Raw genomic sequence first — 18,499 nt, forward strand, 5'->3', positions numbered from 1 at the left:
TGGACACAGCTCAAGATTCATGTGGGTCCTTTCCTAAGTGGATGAGGTCTGTCTCTAACATGGACTCTGTTGCCTTGCCTGCTTTTTGATCACTCCCCCCTGTGGAGGACTGCCTTGCCAGGCCAATGGGAAAGAGGACAACTTCAGTGCTGATGTGACTTGATGAGTGGGGCAGGTGGGTAGGGGGAGGGGTTCCCCTTTTCTGAGGAATAGGAGAGGAGGATGGGGAAAAAGGGAGGGAGGAGGCATTGGGAGGAGAGAAGGAAGGGGACTACTACCAGGATGTAAAGTGAATAAAGAAATATTAAATAGAATTATTTTTTAAAACCTTACGTATCATTCTAAGAAATATCTGTTAGATTGATTTACCAGGTGCTTACTAAGATCATGGCCTAAAACACAGCTCGGCATGAACTTAAATCCATTACTTTTTCACTGAAAAAACTTTTTTCATTTTTTTTTTCATATTTCAATCTATGTATTGAAGTGCCGGAACTAAACCAAGCACATTGTTAGCAACAAATAGATGTAAAGAAAATTACCAGGTTTTCCTCATAATGTATCCTGTGATGAGCCAGGGAGGGCATATATTCAGAAACACCAGTCGTGGACCTTCTCAAGATGGAGTATAGAAGGACTGCTGGTGATTAGAAACAAACAACAGAAAAAAACAGCATTCCTCAAGAACTTGTGAGATGCTTTTTGTCCAGCCAAAGAAGCCACTTCCTTTGCCTATGACAAAGGGACATATGTCTCTCCATTGTCCTCAACTCCTATCAGGATAGCAGCATCCAGCCTGGCATCCAGGTTCCCTCAAAGGAAAGTAAATGTACTTGCTATGCATCTCAGAACCCCACCTAGAGTCCTGTCCCTTGGCAAATATCCTCATCTCCTTCTGCACTATCACATTTCCCAAAATGTTCTGGAAGTTTGACCCCTGTCTTTTTTCTCCACTCATTTATTTATATATTCATTTCCATTCTCATCAGGGTTCCCTCCCTCCTCTCCTTTCAGCCTCACCCTAACGCCCGCCATTCCATCCTCCCCTTCTCCTCAGAAGGGGGAGGACCCGCATGGGGACCAACCTCCCCTGGCACATCAAGTTTCAGCAGGAATAAGGACATCCTCTCCCACTGAGGCCAGACAAGGCAGTCCAGCTAGGGGACAGGGTCCAAAGCCGGGCCACAGAGCAGAGACAGTCGCTGCTCCAATTGTTATGGGACCCACATAATGACCGAACTGTGCACCAGCTGCATGCAGCCCAGTCCATTTCCAAAGGCAAAGTTTCTCTCTTCCTCCCAGGTATCTCCACTGTAGTCTCCTATTCTTCTTGTCAGCCTTGGTGGCATCAAGCCTGCCTCTTTCCATCTCTGCTCTGAACCCTTCCAGATGCCTCTGAACATTTGTCCTCTCTGATCATAATAACATAATGCCTATAATAATGTTGTAGTGGCTACTATTTTGGTTTCTTTACTTTGACATGCCCACAGAGTTTGACTATTTAAAATGTATATTTCCATAAGTGAATATTACTCTCCCCCAAAACACGTATTACATGTTTCAAGGAATATAACCAGAGTTCTTAGATGTGGGGTTGAAATATGACCATTTTCAAACATATGAAAGATATGTGGTCATAGTTGTAGTGGATGCAAACAGTTTTTGTGGGATGTGAAACAAATTTGTGTGAGGGTGTACAGTGTGATTTCCACTACAAACAGGCTAATGAGAGGACAAGTGGTATTTGTCCCCCAGAAGAGGACCTGCATCTTTCAGGCTCATGGTCTTTACCAGATGATAAGCATCCTGGTGCAGACTCTGAGAGGGGATATATGAGCTCGGCACTTTGGTGTTTTGCATCACTTCCTCTCATGTGGCTGTTCATGGCTCCACTGTGAGAGGGTCAAAAAACAAACAAACAAACAAACAAACAAACAAACACTCCGAGAATGCATCTCGGTTCTAGGTCCGGCTGCTGCTCCAGGTTCCAGCTGCTGTGGTTGTGATCACTTTTGATAAATTTCTGGTTTGCTGTTTAATGGGTCTGCTGGAATCCTGCTGCTGAACTGTGGAATCCAACCAAGGAACTGAGTCTAAAATGGTCCTTCTTTGTTTCTCTCCCATCTAGGATAGGTGCATTGGAAGGGAGGTATAGGCATTAAAGCACCCCAATTAGAGTATGTTTCTAAAAGTTCAAAGAGTACAAATAGTCAATACAACAGTTCCATGGAGCTGAAAAGAATCCTCTCTTATAACTGGAGCAAACACTTTTGAAGATATACAGGCACCATTCTCCTGTGTGGCTCAGACCGTAGTACCTCTCCTGACATGATACCTTTGTTTCTTTGGGGGAATGGTACTGAACACTGCTAACTGAGTAGCTTTCCATAAAGCCACTGCTGAGTTAAGGATTAGTTCACAGGATCTGGAGGAATCAAGACAGAACCCTTCCTGACACCATCAGTCTATCATGAGACGCATAATAGTTATTAAAAATAACTCTACAGTGGAGCCTGGAATGGAGAACTTTTCAATCAGCAGGAAATTTTCTTTTTCTTTCCTGGCACTAAACACCAAAGATGGCTACAGCAGTCTGTAATCAAACCACTCAGTCATTTTGGAGTAGTCAGGGTGAGAGACCCCAGTGATGTCAAGATTGTAAAGCTCATGACATAACTGACAAAGTGGCACATGCATTTCCATTATCACACTTTTGGGTTTCAGAAGTATGATTGAACCATTTTAAACCACATGTGTTTGTAAGAAATAACAAACGTGTGTGTGTGTGTGTGTGTGTGTGTGTGTGTGTGTGTGTGTGTGTGTGTAAGGCAGAGATAGATTTGGACAGAAGCTAAGAAGCCAGCTAGCCTGGAGTACATAGCGGATTGATGCAGTAGGAACAAGAGAAACTCTACATGAAAACAAAGTGGAAGGAGAGAACTTGTTTCTGACAGTTGTCCTCTGTCCTCCACACTGGTACTATGATACAAGTGTGCCTACCTTCAGATACATACATTAGACATGTATACAAATGCAAATAAGTAATATTTTAAATAGATTTTTAAGGATTTTATTTTGAATTATGTTTGTTCTTTCTTGATTCATTTGAGTAAAATATTTAAAAGGAACTGATACCACAGTGTACTAAAATATGATGGAAATACCATCTAATAGATTTATTTACTGTTAAGAATAAAAGAAATCTTATTTAAAATATGTGCATATTTACTCAGGATTGAGAATTTGACATGTTTTAATACAAATATCATTTCAAAAATACCATGGACAGTCTGAGACAAAATTTGACACTACCAGATTTTACAATCCCAGTATTTTCAACTCTCTCTCCCTCTCTCTCTCTCTCTCCCTCCCCCACCCTCTCTCTCTCTCTCTCTCTCTCTCTCTCTCCATACATACCTTCCTTCTATTCTCTCCTTCCCTTCCCCTCCCACTTTAACTCAGGGGTTAGGGCCACAGCCACATTAGCCTGTCCCTAAGAGGCCCTTGGGACACTGGAGCAGCTTTAGGCTTGGAACTCTCTCCACCCACCTGCTGCTTACCGCCCAGGCCCATCTGGGACAGAGATCTAACATGCCAAAATGAGTCCAGTGTGGGCCACAACCCACATTAGGTGCTATACTGAAGAGACCTGTGGGACTCAGGGGCAGCTTAGTGCTTGGATCGTTTTCAGCCCACTGCTTACCAGCCTGGACCATCTGGGTCACAGAAAGTAAACCAGCAAAGGTGAGTTGGGCTCCAGTGGCCACAACCCGTTTAGCTACCATACCAAGGAGGCCTGAGGGCCACCTGAGCAGATTTTACTTGGAGCTCGCTCAGCCTCTCCTCTCCTGTTTGACCCAAAAGGAAATCACTTCTTAAAGAAGCTAATACTTCTCTGAGCCATCCTTAGTTGCCTGTAGTTATTTGTCTAAAGAGGATAAGGGAGTAATTGAGGCTGTTGATTGACAGTACTTATCTGGATTCCATTTGACCTGAGAGCTGATTTCTGGGAGCTGAAAAGAATCCTTAGCAGAGAACATGATCTGATGCCAGGGCTTTCTCGCAGGCTGGGGACAAGTTCTTAGACAGGCTTGTTACATGTGGCAGGAGATCCTAGGGGCTGGCAAGCAGCATGGGTTGATCATAGAATTTAAGGAGAGCAGATCTGCTGTGAGACGGTGGAGAAAGATCCTGCGAGATTACTTTTCTGTACTGGGCCACCAGCTTTGTGATCCAATAAGATACCAGGCAATAGATTATATGATGGATATTATATGAGCATGGGGAGAGAAGGAAAGGGGAAGGGGGACCCCAGAGAGAGACTGAGACAGAGAGACAGAGGAAGAGAGAGAAGGAAAGGGAAAGGGTGGAAGAGAGGTGAGAGGGGGAGGCCCTGAAGAGCATTTGGCCTTTTAAATAGCCTGGGTAGGGTCACGGGAATAATATTCTAGATACCTTTTCCCATCAATAGAAAAAAATCTAAAAATGTAAAAATTAAAGGTGTTGCAGTAATGTCCAGCAGTGATTTTATGGTATACCTTAGTGATTCTTTGCCACTGCACTGTTTCGTGGATAGAATCTGGAGGAATTTGGAAAGATCAATCACCAGCTTTCATTTGTTAAGCAGAACTTAATATGCCATTCTGATGTGTAATCAGAAGAACAGATTAATAAAGAGATTCTCTTGATCTGCCACATGAATGCAGGTCCCTGAGAAACTTAGAGAAGACTGCCTAAGGGCATTTTCCAAAGACTACGGAGAATCACCAACAAGACACATTCAAGCCTAAGCAATCATATTATTGAACAACAAAATGTTTAATAACAACATAGGATAAATGAGTGAAAATATTTGTAAATAATAAAGTAATACACAAAAACATAAGGAATATGCTAAGATGAAGGAAGGGAAGGATGCAGGCAAATGGAATTCTGGGTATTCAATTGTCAGTTACTAAGAATTTGAAGGGTAGGAAGACAGCTTGGCTCCGGGACAAGCGGCCTCAGTCCTCCTCTTCCATCAGGCCACTACGTAGAACATATTCTTGAAACATACGTGATAACAATGGTGTTGCGTTCTTCACTGCCAAATAAAACATAAAATACCATCTTGGTACAAACATTCTCAGATGACAGGTTCACCACAATTCCCATAGAATTAGTTTTTCAGAGTTTTCCCTCAACTCTACACAGTGTTTTTTCAGGACAGCCAGGGCTGCTACACAGAGAAACCCTGAGTTGCAAAAAGGAGTGGACATTCTTATACATAGTATTATAAAAATACAGGAGTCAGTATATCAAGGTACCTGACATTTCTCCATACATCCTTAATTATTTAATTAATCCCAGTCCTGGGGTTTACTTCTTACATAAACTCTGGACCACTGGGAGGGGGGAATGAAAATTTAGAGGTGGTTTCTAACAGTAGGAGAACACCTACAACACAGTGAAGTCTCCATTCACAATGGCTTGATTACACTCCCCAATGCTCTTTGTTATCAGCGATAGTTTCAACATCAAATGATTCTAATATTTAAGCTGCGATAATAGAACATCACTACCATACCGTCACAAATAGGCAAATAGCTGAATATTTTAGGAGGACCAACGAATGTGGTTTCATAGAAAACCGTATTTTTTTCTTCACCAAATATTCTTGGAGTGTTTTCCACTAGAAATTTTACCAAGGATACCTGTGGCAAAAAAAAGGGAACTTTGTTATTCTGCATGGCTGTACATCACATTTGATATATGAGTCTTTCATGCTAAATATATGGAGTGCAAAATTCTGAGTCAGCTGTTAGATGATAGAGGGGAATTTTTCTGTTAGAAATGTAAAAGGTGATTTTGAGATCAGATGTTAAAATGTGATCATCACAGTGCAATCCTATATAAGAGGATGATTTCCAACTTCCCATTGTGTGCGCTAGTATAGACTGTCAACGTGAGTAACTTTAGTTCCATTTGTCACCCAAATGGATAAGCATGTTTCTAAGGATGCTTACAGAAAGTCCCACCCAAGAGGGAACCTGGGCACCTCTGAATGTGGCCCCTTCCTATTGAAAGTTCCCATTTTATACTAAAAGGAGGTGATGGACAAAGCCAACTGAGCAGTGGCATTCATGGGTCTCTCATTCTCACTGCAGATGCAGCGTGATCAGCCTGATGCTCATGTTCATTCTATTGGGAGGTATTTGAAGTAAGGCTTCTTCGGAGGGAACTGGATAATTGTGGGTCTGTCATGGCAGGTTCTTTGGAACCCTACTTTTTCCTCTCGTTCTGTCATTCTACACAATCAAAGAACAAGATTTTCTGAGGTAGGCTTTCTTACAGTGTTCTCATTACAGGTTCAAGAACAATTCATTAAATAAATAACAAATCAGAAACCCAAGTACTGAGAGTCAGAAGAACCATTTGATCTGTATTTTCTCTGTAAATTCTGAAATTCTATGATGATATTTGAAAGGTGCCTACCATAGAAAAGTATATGAAAGAATTCTCATTAGCAACAAGGGGCCGAGGATGTATTTAATCACACTAACCAGGCCTCTAACAACTATGTCTGTTCAAAGCAATCCATATTGCCTTGGCTTAGGTGGGGAAACCACCTTAGAAAGAAGTAGAAGTTCACACATTCCTCAGTGATGACATCAGCATTGAGTCTTGATAGCTGAACCCAGCAGCCATCTTTTCTCATCCTTTCACAACATTTGCTCTCATTGGTTAGCTTAATGATAGACTACTCCACATCACAATGGCCAGAGGACTGAGCTCAGCACCCACTGCAGTTCTACCTACTTAACAAGCACCAAGGATTCTTCTCCTCTAGAAAAACACAGTGTAGGGGTGACTTCTATCAAAAAAACAGAACAGACTCCCAGGATAATCCTGTGTTCTCTCTTCTTGTAAAAACTTGTTTCCCCTAGACATAAAAGTCTCATTACCTTCTTGGTCATATCCTTTCCTAATCCCGAGTTGGAAGAACTTGGCATCCATAGTAAACTTGGTGCTAAACAAACAGCTAAATTATCAGCAGTCATGTGGTTTTGTTCCGAATTTCTCTCAATTTTGTATAACATTCTGAAAAGCTGTTTCAGGAAAATGGTATTCACTTGCGGCAGTTTCTCTATAAGTCTGAAGACAGAGACAAATAATATGAAAACATTAACTTTTACTCAGTAATTTGTAAAAATAAAGAAGGAGGACAGAGGAATTGTATCTCATTTGTTGTTTTCTGAGAGTAAAATGAGAGTAAGAATGCCCTTGAACCATTTCCCCAAAGTTAGAAAAAAAGAGACAAATTTATTTGGTATATAAATGCTGAGATTGTAAGCATGGGCCACTGTGACTCCCCACGTCATCTTCTCCTTGTGAAATGTCTTCCATGTATGTGAGCCAGTGAAATCTCTTGTTCTCAGTCAATATTGTTAGTACATAACTGTGTGATATTGAACCTAATGTGTCTAAGCAAACATTATGCCTATTTTTTTATGTTGTTCAGTCAGCTAGTAGGCATTACCTCTGCACAGCCATCAACTTCTCCTCTTCATTGCCTTTCCCAATGGCATCAATCCATTCCTCGTATAATTTGCATGACAACAAGCTACCTCTTATGTTTTGTAGAAACTCCTAATAAACATAGAAAGTAAATATTTTGTAGAAAAGTAAAAAATCACAGAAATTACTCAAACTACTTTACAGTATAAAATTCAGTTTACTCTGAAACGTCCTCCTATGTCCTAACCTCTCTCCTAGCTAGAACCGTGACTGACATGTTGATATATTAAGTTCGTCCATCAAAAAGAGAAACTTAAGAGCAGGTTTTCAGTAGAGCCGGGATTGTAGACAAATCTCTTGGCTCACAGGGCCTCTATTGGCCTGCTGAGCCAACTAGAGCACAAGAGATAATAGCTGAGTTCAAATTCGATTTTTTATTTTTATTTTTTAAAGCTATATTTATTTATTATTAGGTATATAGTGCTCTGCCTGTATGTACATCTGCAGGCCAGAGGAGGACATCAGATCACATTACAGATGGTTGTGAGCCACCATGTGATTGTTGGGAATTGAACTCATGACCTCTGGAAGAGCAGACAGTGCTCTTAACAACTAAGCCATCTCTCCAGACCCCAAATCCTATTTTTAAATGGCCCAAACATACACATTATGGTAATTTCTACAGGTCAAGGATTTTTACTTCTTTCCTTAATGGTTCTGAATCAAGTAATCTAACTGCATGGACCCATGTGCTCATAGTAAAGGCTGAATGAGCCTAGACTTACTCTCTTGTGTGTATTCTTTGAGAGAAAATGGTTCTAGTGACATCCTGCCAGTGATGGAGGAAATGCAATGTGTGTCTTTGTATAGTGACTGTAAACTACATATCAGAAAGCTGGATATGTGACACTTTGTGATCCAAAGGTGAGCATAGAGGTCCCAATTCGCTTCTAAATATTTAAGCCAATGCAGATAATGTAGCTGTTATCACCCATCAAAGAAGATTCTCTTTGCAATGGATGGAAACTATTACAGAAAACCACAGCTGTTCAAAGCACAGGAAACCAAAGTCCCTGTGGTTCCTAGGCCCAGTGGATACATATACATGGTAACTCTTGAACCTTGGGTTCAGGAAACATTAGTTAAGAGTCAGAAAGATTTTAGAGCAGAAGATCAGGAAATCAGCCTTGAGAATAGGTCTCCTAGACATGATGGGAAGGCTTCACTCATGAGGTTTCAACAGTATGGTTGCTTAAGCAATACCTGACCAAAATCATCATCCACATTAGTAACACTAACTTGGAATGAGGAAATGTCATGAAGCCAAACTTCTACACAAAGGCGTCCACACACATAAATATTAATGAAAATGAGAAAATTAGTCTTTCCCAGAAATAAATTCCCAATTGTTAATGCAATACCAAGTGATTAGCTCAGAATTAGTATATATACTACTAACCATAAGTGGACTCATCAGGACTTATATATATCCATATAATAATAATAATAAAGAAAATGGTCCATTCACTTGAGAAGGAGTGGGAGATTGAAGGAAAACAACCTTAAAGCAAGGAAAAGGAAGACTCGACTGCTCTAATAGAAATTTGATCTTAATAATAAGATAAAATAAGTCATTTTATGGAGTGGACAGGATGTCTCAGTGATTAAGAATACCTAGGTGCTTCACAGTTACACAGTCATGAGCACGTGCATCTGGATTCCAATGTTGTGTGTATGTGTGTGTGTGTGTGTGAGAGAGAGAGAGAGAGAGAGAGAGAGAGAGAGAGAGAGAGAGAGAGAGAGAGAGAGAGAGGGAGAATGATATTTCATTTGGATGTGTATCAACGATATATGTGAAGGAAACACTTGCCTCTGAGAGACAGACCTGAGAATGAGAATGAAGAACAGTGGTAGCAAAATGCACATGACGAGGCATGTAGACCCGATGACACTCACATGCAAATAAGAAATTACCCGCCACACATTATTATTATTTTGAAATGATTTATGTCTCTTGTGTCCTCATGCATCCCCTCAGGAGGATGAGACATAGTTACCTTACTGTTTTTTAAGGCTAGCTTATGCTTGAGTCTCATTCCTTATGTTGTAAACATCAGAGGAGCCCTTTAGCTGACCTGATGTCTATCATCTATATCTACTGGCATTCAAGGGAATGGAAACTACTCACAGATTCAGAGCAATCCTGAGTGTGATGGCGCAAGGACTCTCCCTACCTTTAGGACCGATGCTATCACATGAATGTCTTCACAGTTTAACTTTACGTCTTCTCCACGCTCCAGTTTTTCCTTTAGGATCTGGACTGATGCCATTGTAGGTGATGTTATAAAAATGCCCTCAGTGTTTGGCCCCTTCCTTCTCAGGATATAGAGCATGTCCTGAGAGGAAGAAAGGGAAGTGCTCGTCACCCCATCTACAGCACAGAGCACTGTTTGCATCTTGAGAGCCAGACCAATGGTGCAGGGCAGGATGAAGAGCGCACTGAACTGGCTTTGCCTCCATCTTTTGTTGTGCTCGCACCAGCCCAAAGTTGGCCCTGAAACCTCAGGCAACTGTTCATTTTATCAGGGTTTCCACTCTAGTAAAGTGATTAACCTGTTCTCAGTTCCTGGCTTCTGGTGAGCAGCCCTCTCTTGGTGAGTAGCTCTCCCTTAGTGAGTAGCCCTCTCTTGGTGAGTAGCCTGCTCTTAGTGAGTAGCCCTCTCTTGGTGAGTAGCCCGCTCTTGGTGAGTAGCTCTCCCTTAGTGAGTAGCCCTCTCTTGGTGAGTAGCCCTCTCTTGGTGAGTAGCCTGCTCTTAGTGAGTAGCCCTCTCTTGGTGAGTAGCTCTCCCTTAGTGAGTAGCCCTCTCTTGGTGAGTAGCCCTCTCTTGGTGAGTAGCCTGCTCTTAGTGAGTAGCCCTCTCTTGGTGAGTAGCTCTCCCTTAGTGAGTAGCCCTCTCTTGGTGAGTAGCCCTCTCTTGGTGAGTAGCCTGCTCTTAGTGAGTAGCCCTCTCTTGGTGAGTAGCTCTCCCTTAGTGAGTAGCCCTCTCTTGGTGAGTAGCCCTCTCTTGCCTTCCTCCCCTGAAGCCAATGATTTGATGCACAATTGTTTCTCCACTTGGTGACAGAATTGAAGGGGGTATTTAAGCTGCAGATTTTGAATTTAGGACAGTGAGAGAAGAACCATGGGAGACCTACCAGAATTGCTGGGGGCAGATTGTCATCCTCACAAACAGCAGTGAGATCTCTCGCAAAGAGACTTCTTGTCTTAGCAACTGGCAGGGCTGTGCATACTTCATCCTGGTGGGGCACAGACTCCTTGCGGAACAAGGAAGTTTTGATACGACATCTTTTCTTAGCTGTTTTTTCCTCCACATCTAAAGTGCAGAGGAGATTATTACATGGAGTAGTATAACATGTATATATATTTAACAGAATTCCAATTGCATAATGTGCCTGTTGTATTGGATAATACAAAGAGGGAATCATTTGTAATATATTTCCCCACATTCTAAAATCGGTTCATCATCCTGTAATGTGTGGACATTCTTTTTTTTTTTTCTTTTCTTTTCTTTTTTTTTTTTTTTTTTGTTTGTTTTTTGCAAGACAGGGTCTCTCTGTGTAGCTTTGGCTGTCCTAGACTCACTTTGTAGACCACGCTGGCCTGGAACTCACAGTGATCCGCCTGCCTCTGTCTCCCGAGTGCTGGGATTAAAGGCGTGCACCACCACGCCAGGCTGACATTCTTTTCTATACTCCACCCTGTCACTAATCTTAGAGACATGTTCTGAGTTTTGTCCAAATGGAATTCTCAGAAGACGATGCTGGCTAACCACCACACTGCATCATGAGGTCGTTAACACCTAGCTGAATAATCTTCCTGAGTTATAAGTACAGTCAGCTGCCTGAGGGGTCACATCCTGTGTCAAAGCCACCCTCACAGGTATTCACATTAAGAGGTTTTCCGTTGTCCTCAAATGTCACAGTATATCTCTTCCTATTCTTAGTCATCTTGCTGAGTCTAATTTCCTTCCTCATGAGCCTGTGCCCTTCATGAGAAAGTGGTCATGACTACTTTTGTCGGTCAGACTCTGGACCCTTGCTCCCATAGTGCATATGAAATGACCCTCCATGCACTATTATCATTTAGAACTATATGTCCCATGTGTCCCACGAGGAAGATGAAAGATACCTAGTTGCATTACTTTTTATTATAGCTAGTTTATACTTGAGTCTTTATTCCTTGTTATGAACTTCAGAGGATCCTTTTAGCTGAGAGATGAGATCAAATTTTCCTTTGCTCTTCTAAGACTGCTTTTAGAACATAAGACCAAATTAAAATATTAAATAAGTCATTTACAACAAATGCGTTAAAAGTAAACTACAGCATCATATAACAAAATATAAAATCGACTTTCTCAGTGTGGAACATACTGGTTGGCTGTCTAATACAAAATAATCCGGCCTGAAAACACTAGTAATATTATACAGACTGAATAAGATGTATGAGTGGGTGCACATGTGTGTTTATACATGTATATATGTCACTTTAAGAAAACAAGAAATTAAAAGGAATGAAGGGAGATATATGGGTATTTTTAGAGAAAGGAGAACAAAGGAGAAGAGAATGAAAGTATAGTATAATTTGAAAAAATATGTACATAAATTCAAAGGTCCCAAAACATGAATATTAGTTCCATTTCTAAAACAGATTCGGGTCTAAAAGACACATATGAACATGCTTCTTTTGTTAAGTTGAAACGAGATTAGAGACTGGACTAGGAACCCATCAAGCCCAGAACAGATCATCTTCAATTCCATACGTATAACTTTCTCTGTGTAGCTGTCATTACAGGTTTGTCTAAGTGCAGTTGTTAGGTCATTTTCTGTTGTGATCATGAAATCATGGAATGGGGAACATAGGAGGATGCAGGTCTTAGAAATCATATTCTAATGGGACAAAAAAATGTGTGCACACGCAAGTATGTGTACATAGTGACCTGGCATTCCAGCTGAGGGTGACTTTCTGCCTGAATGGATGAAACATTCTCCCTACACAAACTGAGCTCTCTTAAGCCTTGCCTGCGCCATATTGTTTTGTTTTTGTTTTCTACAGCACCCCTTCTCCAAGTAAGACAACACACTACGCATAGGTATGTTATGCAGAATAGAAGCAGGAACTGAGACAGGCACTTGAGGGAAGGTCAGGGACTTACTGCTCTGCTGATGGCGTCCTGCAGAGTCTCTGGGCTTTAGGATGAATCGCTCCTGGTCATTTGAGCTGCGATGTCTCCCATGCAGCCCAGGCAGGGTTGGAAAATCAGTCAAGTTTCCTGATTCCCGTCTAGTGAAGTTATTTCCAATGTTTCTCACAACAATATCATATGGAATATCATGTCCTGTGAGAAGAGAGTGTGAATAGGAATTGAAATTCATGGTGACAAGTGTGAGCAAACCTGCCAGTGTGATTTACCTGCACTGCCCTATTTTATTTCTCCCTGTGCTTCTGGGCCAGTAGCCTGCACACCCTAGAGCATCAGGGCTCTCCTGCGCTGCCCTGCTAAGATGAGCATGTGTAACTGAGAACTCATAAACATTGAGAAGAAACTTTTCAACTTGTCATATTTTTCTGTAGAACATAGGCCCTCAGTGCACTGTGTGTGTGTGTGTGTGTGTGTGTGTGTGTGTGTGTGTGTGTGTAGGGAGTGCTTTTGCTGTGCTCCTCTCTCACAGTTCTAAGGCCTGCCATTTTTATCCTTGATACAAACAAGATTTTTATATCATAAAAATCTTACTTCCCTTGTCTATCTTTACATAAATTCGTTTAAATATTCTCCAGGCCATATATATATATATATATGAAAAGATGTTTCTATGGTTGGTGGCTCACACTCTTTAATCCTATCAACCATGTCAAGCACTGCTCTATACACTATTCTCTCCCTCATGATGACAGCCACATTTATAAAGATTCCATTTACACAGAGGACAGGGAGCAGTGAAGTGGAATGGCTTCTCCTTCCTCCCGTGGCTGTTCTTCCTGACAATGGTCAGGTTGATGCTGTGTGGTGCACGGCACACATTAAGCCTCTTGGACACACAGCAGTTGCTTTACACTCTAGTTTGGGGAATGATTCTGGTACAGTGAGGCCTGAGAATGAGGCAGATGAAAGTGGCATGCGATGGGCAACTTCGTTCAGAGAATCACACAGTGTATCTCTGAGGGGTCATGAGTCCACCTGAGTAAAGCACACGATCACAAGGAGAAGCTGCGTGTGGCACAACATGGTTTTCTATAGAGGCATATCAGTAACAGCAGTTGAAGAAAACTCAGTCTTACTTGCTGCACCTGTGAGGGGCACTACAAGGCATCCAGAGAAAAATTCAGTGTTTTTTGAGGAAACTGAGGTCAAAAGACTTTTGTCTTGTTTTCCTGTAGTTTTCTCAAAAGCATTCAGAAGTCCATTCCCACTACCCCAACCTTGGGCTGTGTTCTGACAAGCAGTGACTGTGGGCTAGAACTACAAGGGAAAAAGTTGGAATTGGTGTCCAGATGTTTGATTTTCCCTCCCATGTTTGAAGCTATTTCTCCTCTAGAGAAACACTACAGAGTACGTGCTGTGGTGTGGCAATAGTGTCCTGGATGTAGGGAACCTTGCCCTTATCCAAATCTGATCACTGTGCAATGTGAATAAGCTCTTGCTTTGCCTTTCCTTTAAACCAGATAGAATGTGCATGCTACAATCGGAACAAGAGTTCCAGAAACATCTAAGTCAAGGACTCCCGAAGCATCCAAGGGATCAATATGGAAAAATCTAGACATGAGGATCCATATTTAAGTATATCCTATGGCTTGAAATACACATTCAAAATGAATGCTGAGAAATTAGCAACCATATTGAGCTCTTGGGATTTCTGAAGCATCCATGATATGCGGAGCTCTTCCAAACTTTAGGATTAAAATATGACACATTTCACTAAATTAATTTATTTTTGAACGATCTCCTTCATTTGCCTTTTCACTGACTTAGAATTGCAATTGTGTCCATCTTATACAAAGCAAAACTACCAGGTGGGGTTGGCTCATGCCTGTGTTGTCAGCGTTTGATCATCACAGTGAGGAGTGAGAGTGCCTCCCCTACCTGGGCTCAATACTCTCTGCCATCTAAAACAGAACAGCAGCCAATGACCAAATGTTGGGCAGATGATGCCCTGGGTATTACCTAAGATACTAAAATCCTGAAAATAAATATTATAGAAAATTATAGTAGCCTAGCTTCAGTCTACTGTGAACAATCAGGAATGCCCCGCACATTGTCTTTAGGAAACACGAGAAAGCCTTGAACAACAAGAATATGATCTCTCATCTCCAACAGACATAGTCACTGTCCCTTGTCTGAGGGTCACTATATGTCTTAGAATTTCACATTTCACTACCTTTAAAAAGTCATCCTCGCAAGCACACTTTGTGGTCTCACATTTCTTAGCCAAAGGCTTATGATAATTTTATGACTATTCCCTATTTGTCAATAATCTGAAATTTTTCAGAAAACTGCAGCCAAAGGAACAGGAGCTGGTTGAGTCAGGAAGTCTCCAGAAATCTGAGTAAGATCTCTCATTCAATGGGAGACAATACTGGTAATAGGGAGATGTGAATTGAGTATTTTATATGGATTTCTGTTTTTCACTGCAGAGTTTGGAGCATACGGAATATTTTTAGAATTGTTACATTTAATTTTAGATGTATTTATGTGTGTAAGGGTTTTTTTTCTCACATGCATATCTATACTGTGTTGTCCCTAGTGCCTGACAGGGTCAGAAGATAGAATCAAATCCCCTGTGAAGTTACAGATGCCTGTGAGCTACCATGAAGGTTATGGGAACCGCTGAGACACCTTTCTACCTATAGGATTTTCTTTAATGTTCAACAAATAAAACTTTTCAAAAATTTTCTTCAGAAACAATATAGACAGGGTACTGTTCTGCTTGTCTTTTTAGAAAAATTCTATTTTCAAATGGAAAAGTACAGGAAAATACCAGTTAATTTTTCAACAGACCTCTGAGTGTTGCAAAAAGTCCTATTAAATTATTGTTAAGTATGAATTAAATGAGTGAAACAATGTTTAAGTTACTTTGTTTTTAATGCGTGTTTAAGTTTAGGCCTAAGTAATGAAAACTTTTATATTGGAATCAGCCTATCTTTAGACTTTCCTGTTACTTACCTTGGAGTGGTCGGGGAGCTTCTCCATGGCCAGGACAGAACCACAGGTGGTAATCTTGAATATTCTGGAAGGTAAAAATAACCAACCATCACAGATAATCTGGCAGTGCACTCTTGAAGCGTCTCCTCCTTCCCTTTCCTTACCATTCCTCTGGCAGGATTATTTTAGGACCAGCACCAATGATCTGTCCCCTCACCACAGGGCTGTGCCTTCAGGACTGATTCAGGAGAAAACCTTGGGTGCTTGCCTCTCATCGCTGATGGAGCCTAGATCTACTGATCCATAGTTGGATCTGAATGGCTGTGGGCTAAGAATTTACATTCACTCATCATCACTAACCAAGAAAATTGTTATTAGAAGATCTCTTACGTCTGTCTCTCCAGACTGTGGGTGGAATATTGAGCTTTAACTTGACATGAGCACACAACCTAGTACCCAGTCATACACCCATTGTTACTATGATGCCTTGGGCAAAATAACATTTGAAAGATATGGCAACTTCAGCAAAATGTAGGAAAAGAGACAAAACACAGAGATGATATGGGAGTGCCTCGCAGTAAAAACCACTGGCTTTCATTCAGAGATGCTGAGTTTGTGGAGAGGAGGGACATGTGTCTAACCTGGAAAATAGTCGAGATGCGGGAAACAAGTTCCACAATGTAATTATTGCACAGGCGGTATGAATCCATTTGAGATAACCATCTAAGTAGAATATTCTGTTGACATATTTAGCACCATAAAGCAGTGGATAGAGTGAAAATATTCTCTAAGTGGAGTTATCACTAATTGTACTGCATTATTGATTACTGATTAGAAATCATGACAGAGGACATTAGCTGCTACCTGGATAAGGCCAATGGGAAATCTGAGCAGCTCTGGGCTTGCATCTTGCTCTGCCCGCCCTCTGCTTACCAGCCTGTCCAATATGGGACACAGAAACCTAACCAGCAAAGGTGAGTCAGGCACAGACCACAACCCACTTTAGCATCCAGCTTAAGAGGGCCTGTGGGTCACCTGAACAGATTGGGGATTGGATCTCTCTCTGCCTGCTGCTTGCTGGCCTGACCCATCTGGGTCACATAACATAAACCAACAGAGGTGAGTTGGGCTTCAGCCACAACACACATTATCTGCCTTGGTATCAAGGAGGCCTGAGAGCACGCAAGCATCTTTTGGCTTGAAGCTCTCTCAGACTACTCCACTACTGCCTGACCCAACAGGGGCACAGACAGGGAACCCAGTAGAGCTGAGCTGGGTGCAGGATCCAGAACCCATTGTCCATCATCATAAAGAGGGCTCGAGGGAGCTCTACTAAAGAGCTTCAGCATGGAGCTCTCTCTGCCAGCTCCTGGCCTGCCTTGCCCGCCTGGGACACACACAGCCAGCGAGGCATAGGAACAAGCACCAGGCCTGCTAACATCAGAGATGACCAGAGGGCTGGAGGCCAGGGATGCTGCCACAGCAAGGCCTGGAGATTGGAGCACCCAAGAAACACAAAGAGATTTTAAACCTGAGGTGATGAAAATGATAGAAGCCTCAAAAGAGTAAAACAAAATTACTTAATGAATTACAGGAAAATATCTTCAAACAGATGAAGAAATTGAATACATCCTATAAAGAATTACAGGAAAATTCAATCAAATGGGTGAAAGAAATGAAATGAATAAAACCATTCCAAATCTAAAGAGGGAGCTAGAAGCAACAAAGAGAACACAGTTGAGGCCATATCAGCACTGGAAAACCTAGACAAGAGAACAGGAAACACAGACACACGTCACGGCAACAGAATACAAGAGACAGAAGAGAGACTCTCAAGAAGAGAAGATACAGTGGACATCATCAATACATCAGACAAAGAAACATTAACACTAAAAAGTTTCTGACACAAAACACCCAAGAAATCTGGAACATTGTAAAAAGACCAAAGGTAAGAATAACAGGAATAGATGGAAATAGAAAGGATCCTACTGAGTGAGTTAACCCAGACCCAGAAAGACAGGCATGGTGTATACTCTCTTATAAGCGGATACTAGCCAAATAATACAGGGGAACCACACTACAATACACAGACCTGCCAGGGGCCCAAGGTCTGTGCCTAATTACCAGAGCCCAGCGCTTGGCCTGCTACCTTGAGAAACAGGATGTTGAGATAAGACCACCAGATGGGTTACAGGAAATTATTTGGGACACCTGGTGCCTTGGGACAGCCTGCAGTTAAACTGCCATGACAACCCGCTCACGTAGACCTCATTTCCTCATTGCATACACTTTATAAACTATCATGTGAAAAATAAAGTTTGAGAGCTTGATCAGAACCCAGACTTGGTCTCCTTCTTCATGTCTCCTGCCCCCCTCCCCACCTCATCCGCCCCCTCCACAGGTACCTGTTGAAGACCCTGCAGGCCAGGGCACAGACCCAAGAAACTAAATAACAAGGAAGATGGTAGGGAGGATGCTTAATTCTCATTCAAAAGGCAAGCAGAATAGACCCTGGAAGCAGTTGAAGAGAAGGAACAGGAAGGGGGCCTACCAGAGAGGTCCTCTGAAAGACTGCACCCAGCAGGAGGTCTAAGCAGATGCTCAAACACACAACCAAACTGTGGGGTGGAGCACGGGATGTTGAGGAATAGAGGCACCTGGAGGTCGTCAGGAGATCAGCAGAGCCAACAGATCTGGGCAAAGGAGAGGGTTGCTGCACAGACGGATACACCAACCAATGAGCATGCATAGTGTGGGTCTAGACCCTTTGCTCAGATATAGTAGACAGGCAGCACAGTCTCCTT

At 41.9% G+C, this 18,499-nt stretch overlaps 1 protein-coding gene across 2 annotated transcripts in view; it reads right to left on the reverse strand.

Moving 5' to 3' along the window:
- Positions 1–4,607: 4,607 nt before the first annotated feature.
- Positions 4,608–18,499, reverse strand: part of LOC311590409 (rho GTPase-activating protein 20-like) — a 46,073-nt gene continuing 32,181 nt past the window's right edge. Inside the window, exons 14-21 of one of the 2 annotated variants that reach the window (XM_084769350.1) lie at positions 15,717–15,780; positions 12,711–12,893; positions 10,693–10,871; positions 9,732–9,893; positions 7,520–7,629; positions 6,945–7,134; positions 5,567–5,693; positions 4,608–5,078 (exon numbers count right to left, since the gene is read on the reverse strand). In XM_084769350.1, the coding sequence (XP_084625476.1) occupies positions 5,029–5,078; positions 5,567–5,693; positions 6,945–7,134; positions 7,520–7,629; positions 9,732–9,893; positions 10,693–10,871; positions 12,711–12,893; positions 15,717–15,780 (1,065 nt within the window). In that variant the 3' untranslated portion in view covers positions 4,608–5,028. Of the gene's footprint in view, positions 5,084–5,566; positions 5,694–6,944; positions 7,135–7,519; positions 7,630–9,731; positions 9,894–10,692; positions 10,872–12,710; positions 12,894–15,716; positions 15,781–18,499 lie in introns of both variants that reach the window. The other variant, XM_084769349.1, reaches the window with a different exon arrangement.

This window comes from Acomys minous, assembly GCF_964271855.1.
Source record: "Acomys minous genome assembly, chromosome: 19".
Taxonomy (NCBI): Eukaryota; Metazoa; Chordata; class Mammalia; order Rodentia; family Muridae; genus Acomys; species Acomys minous.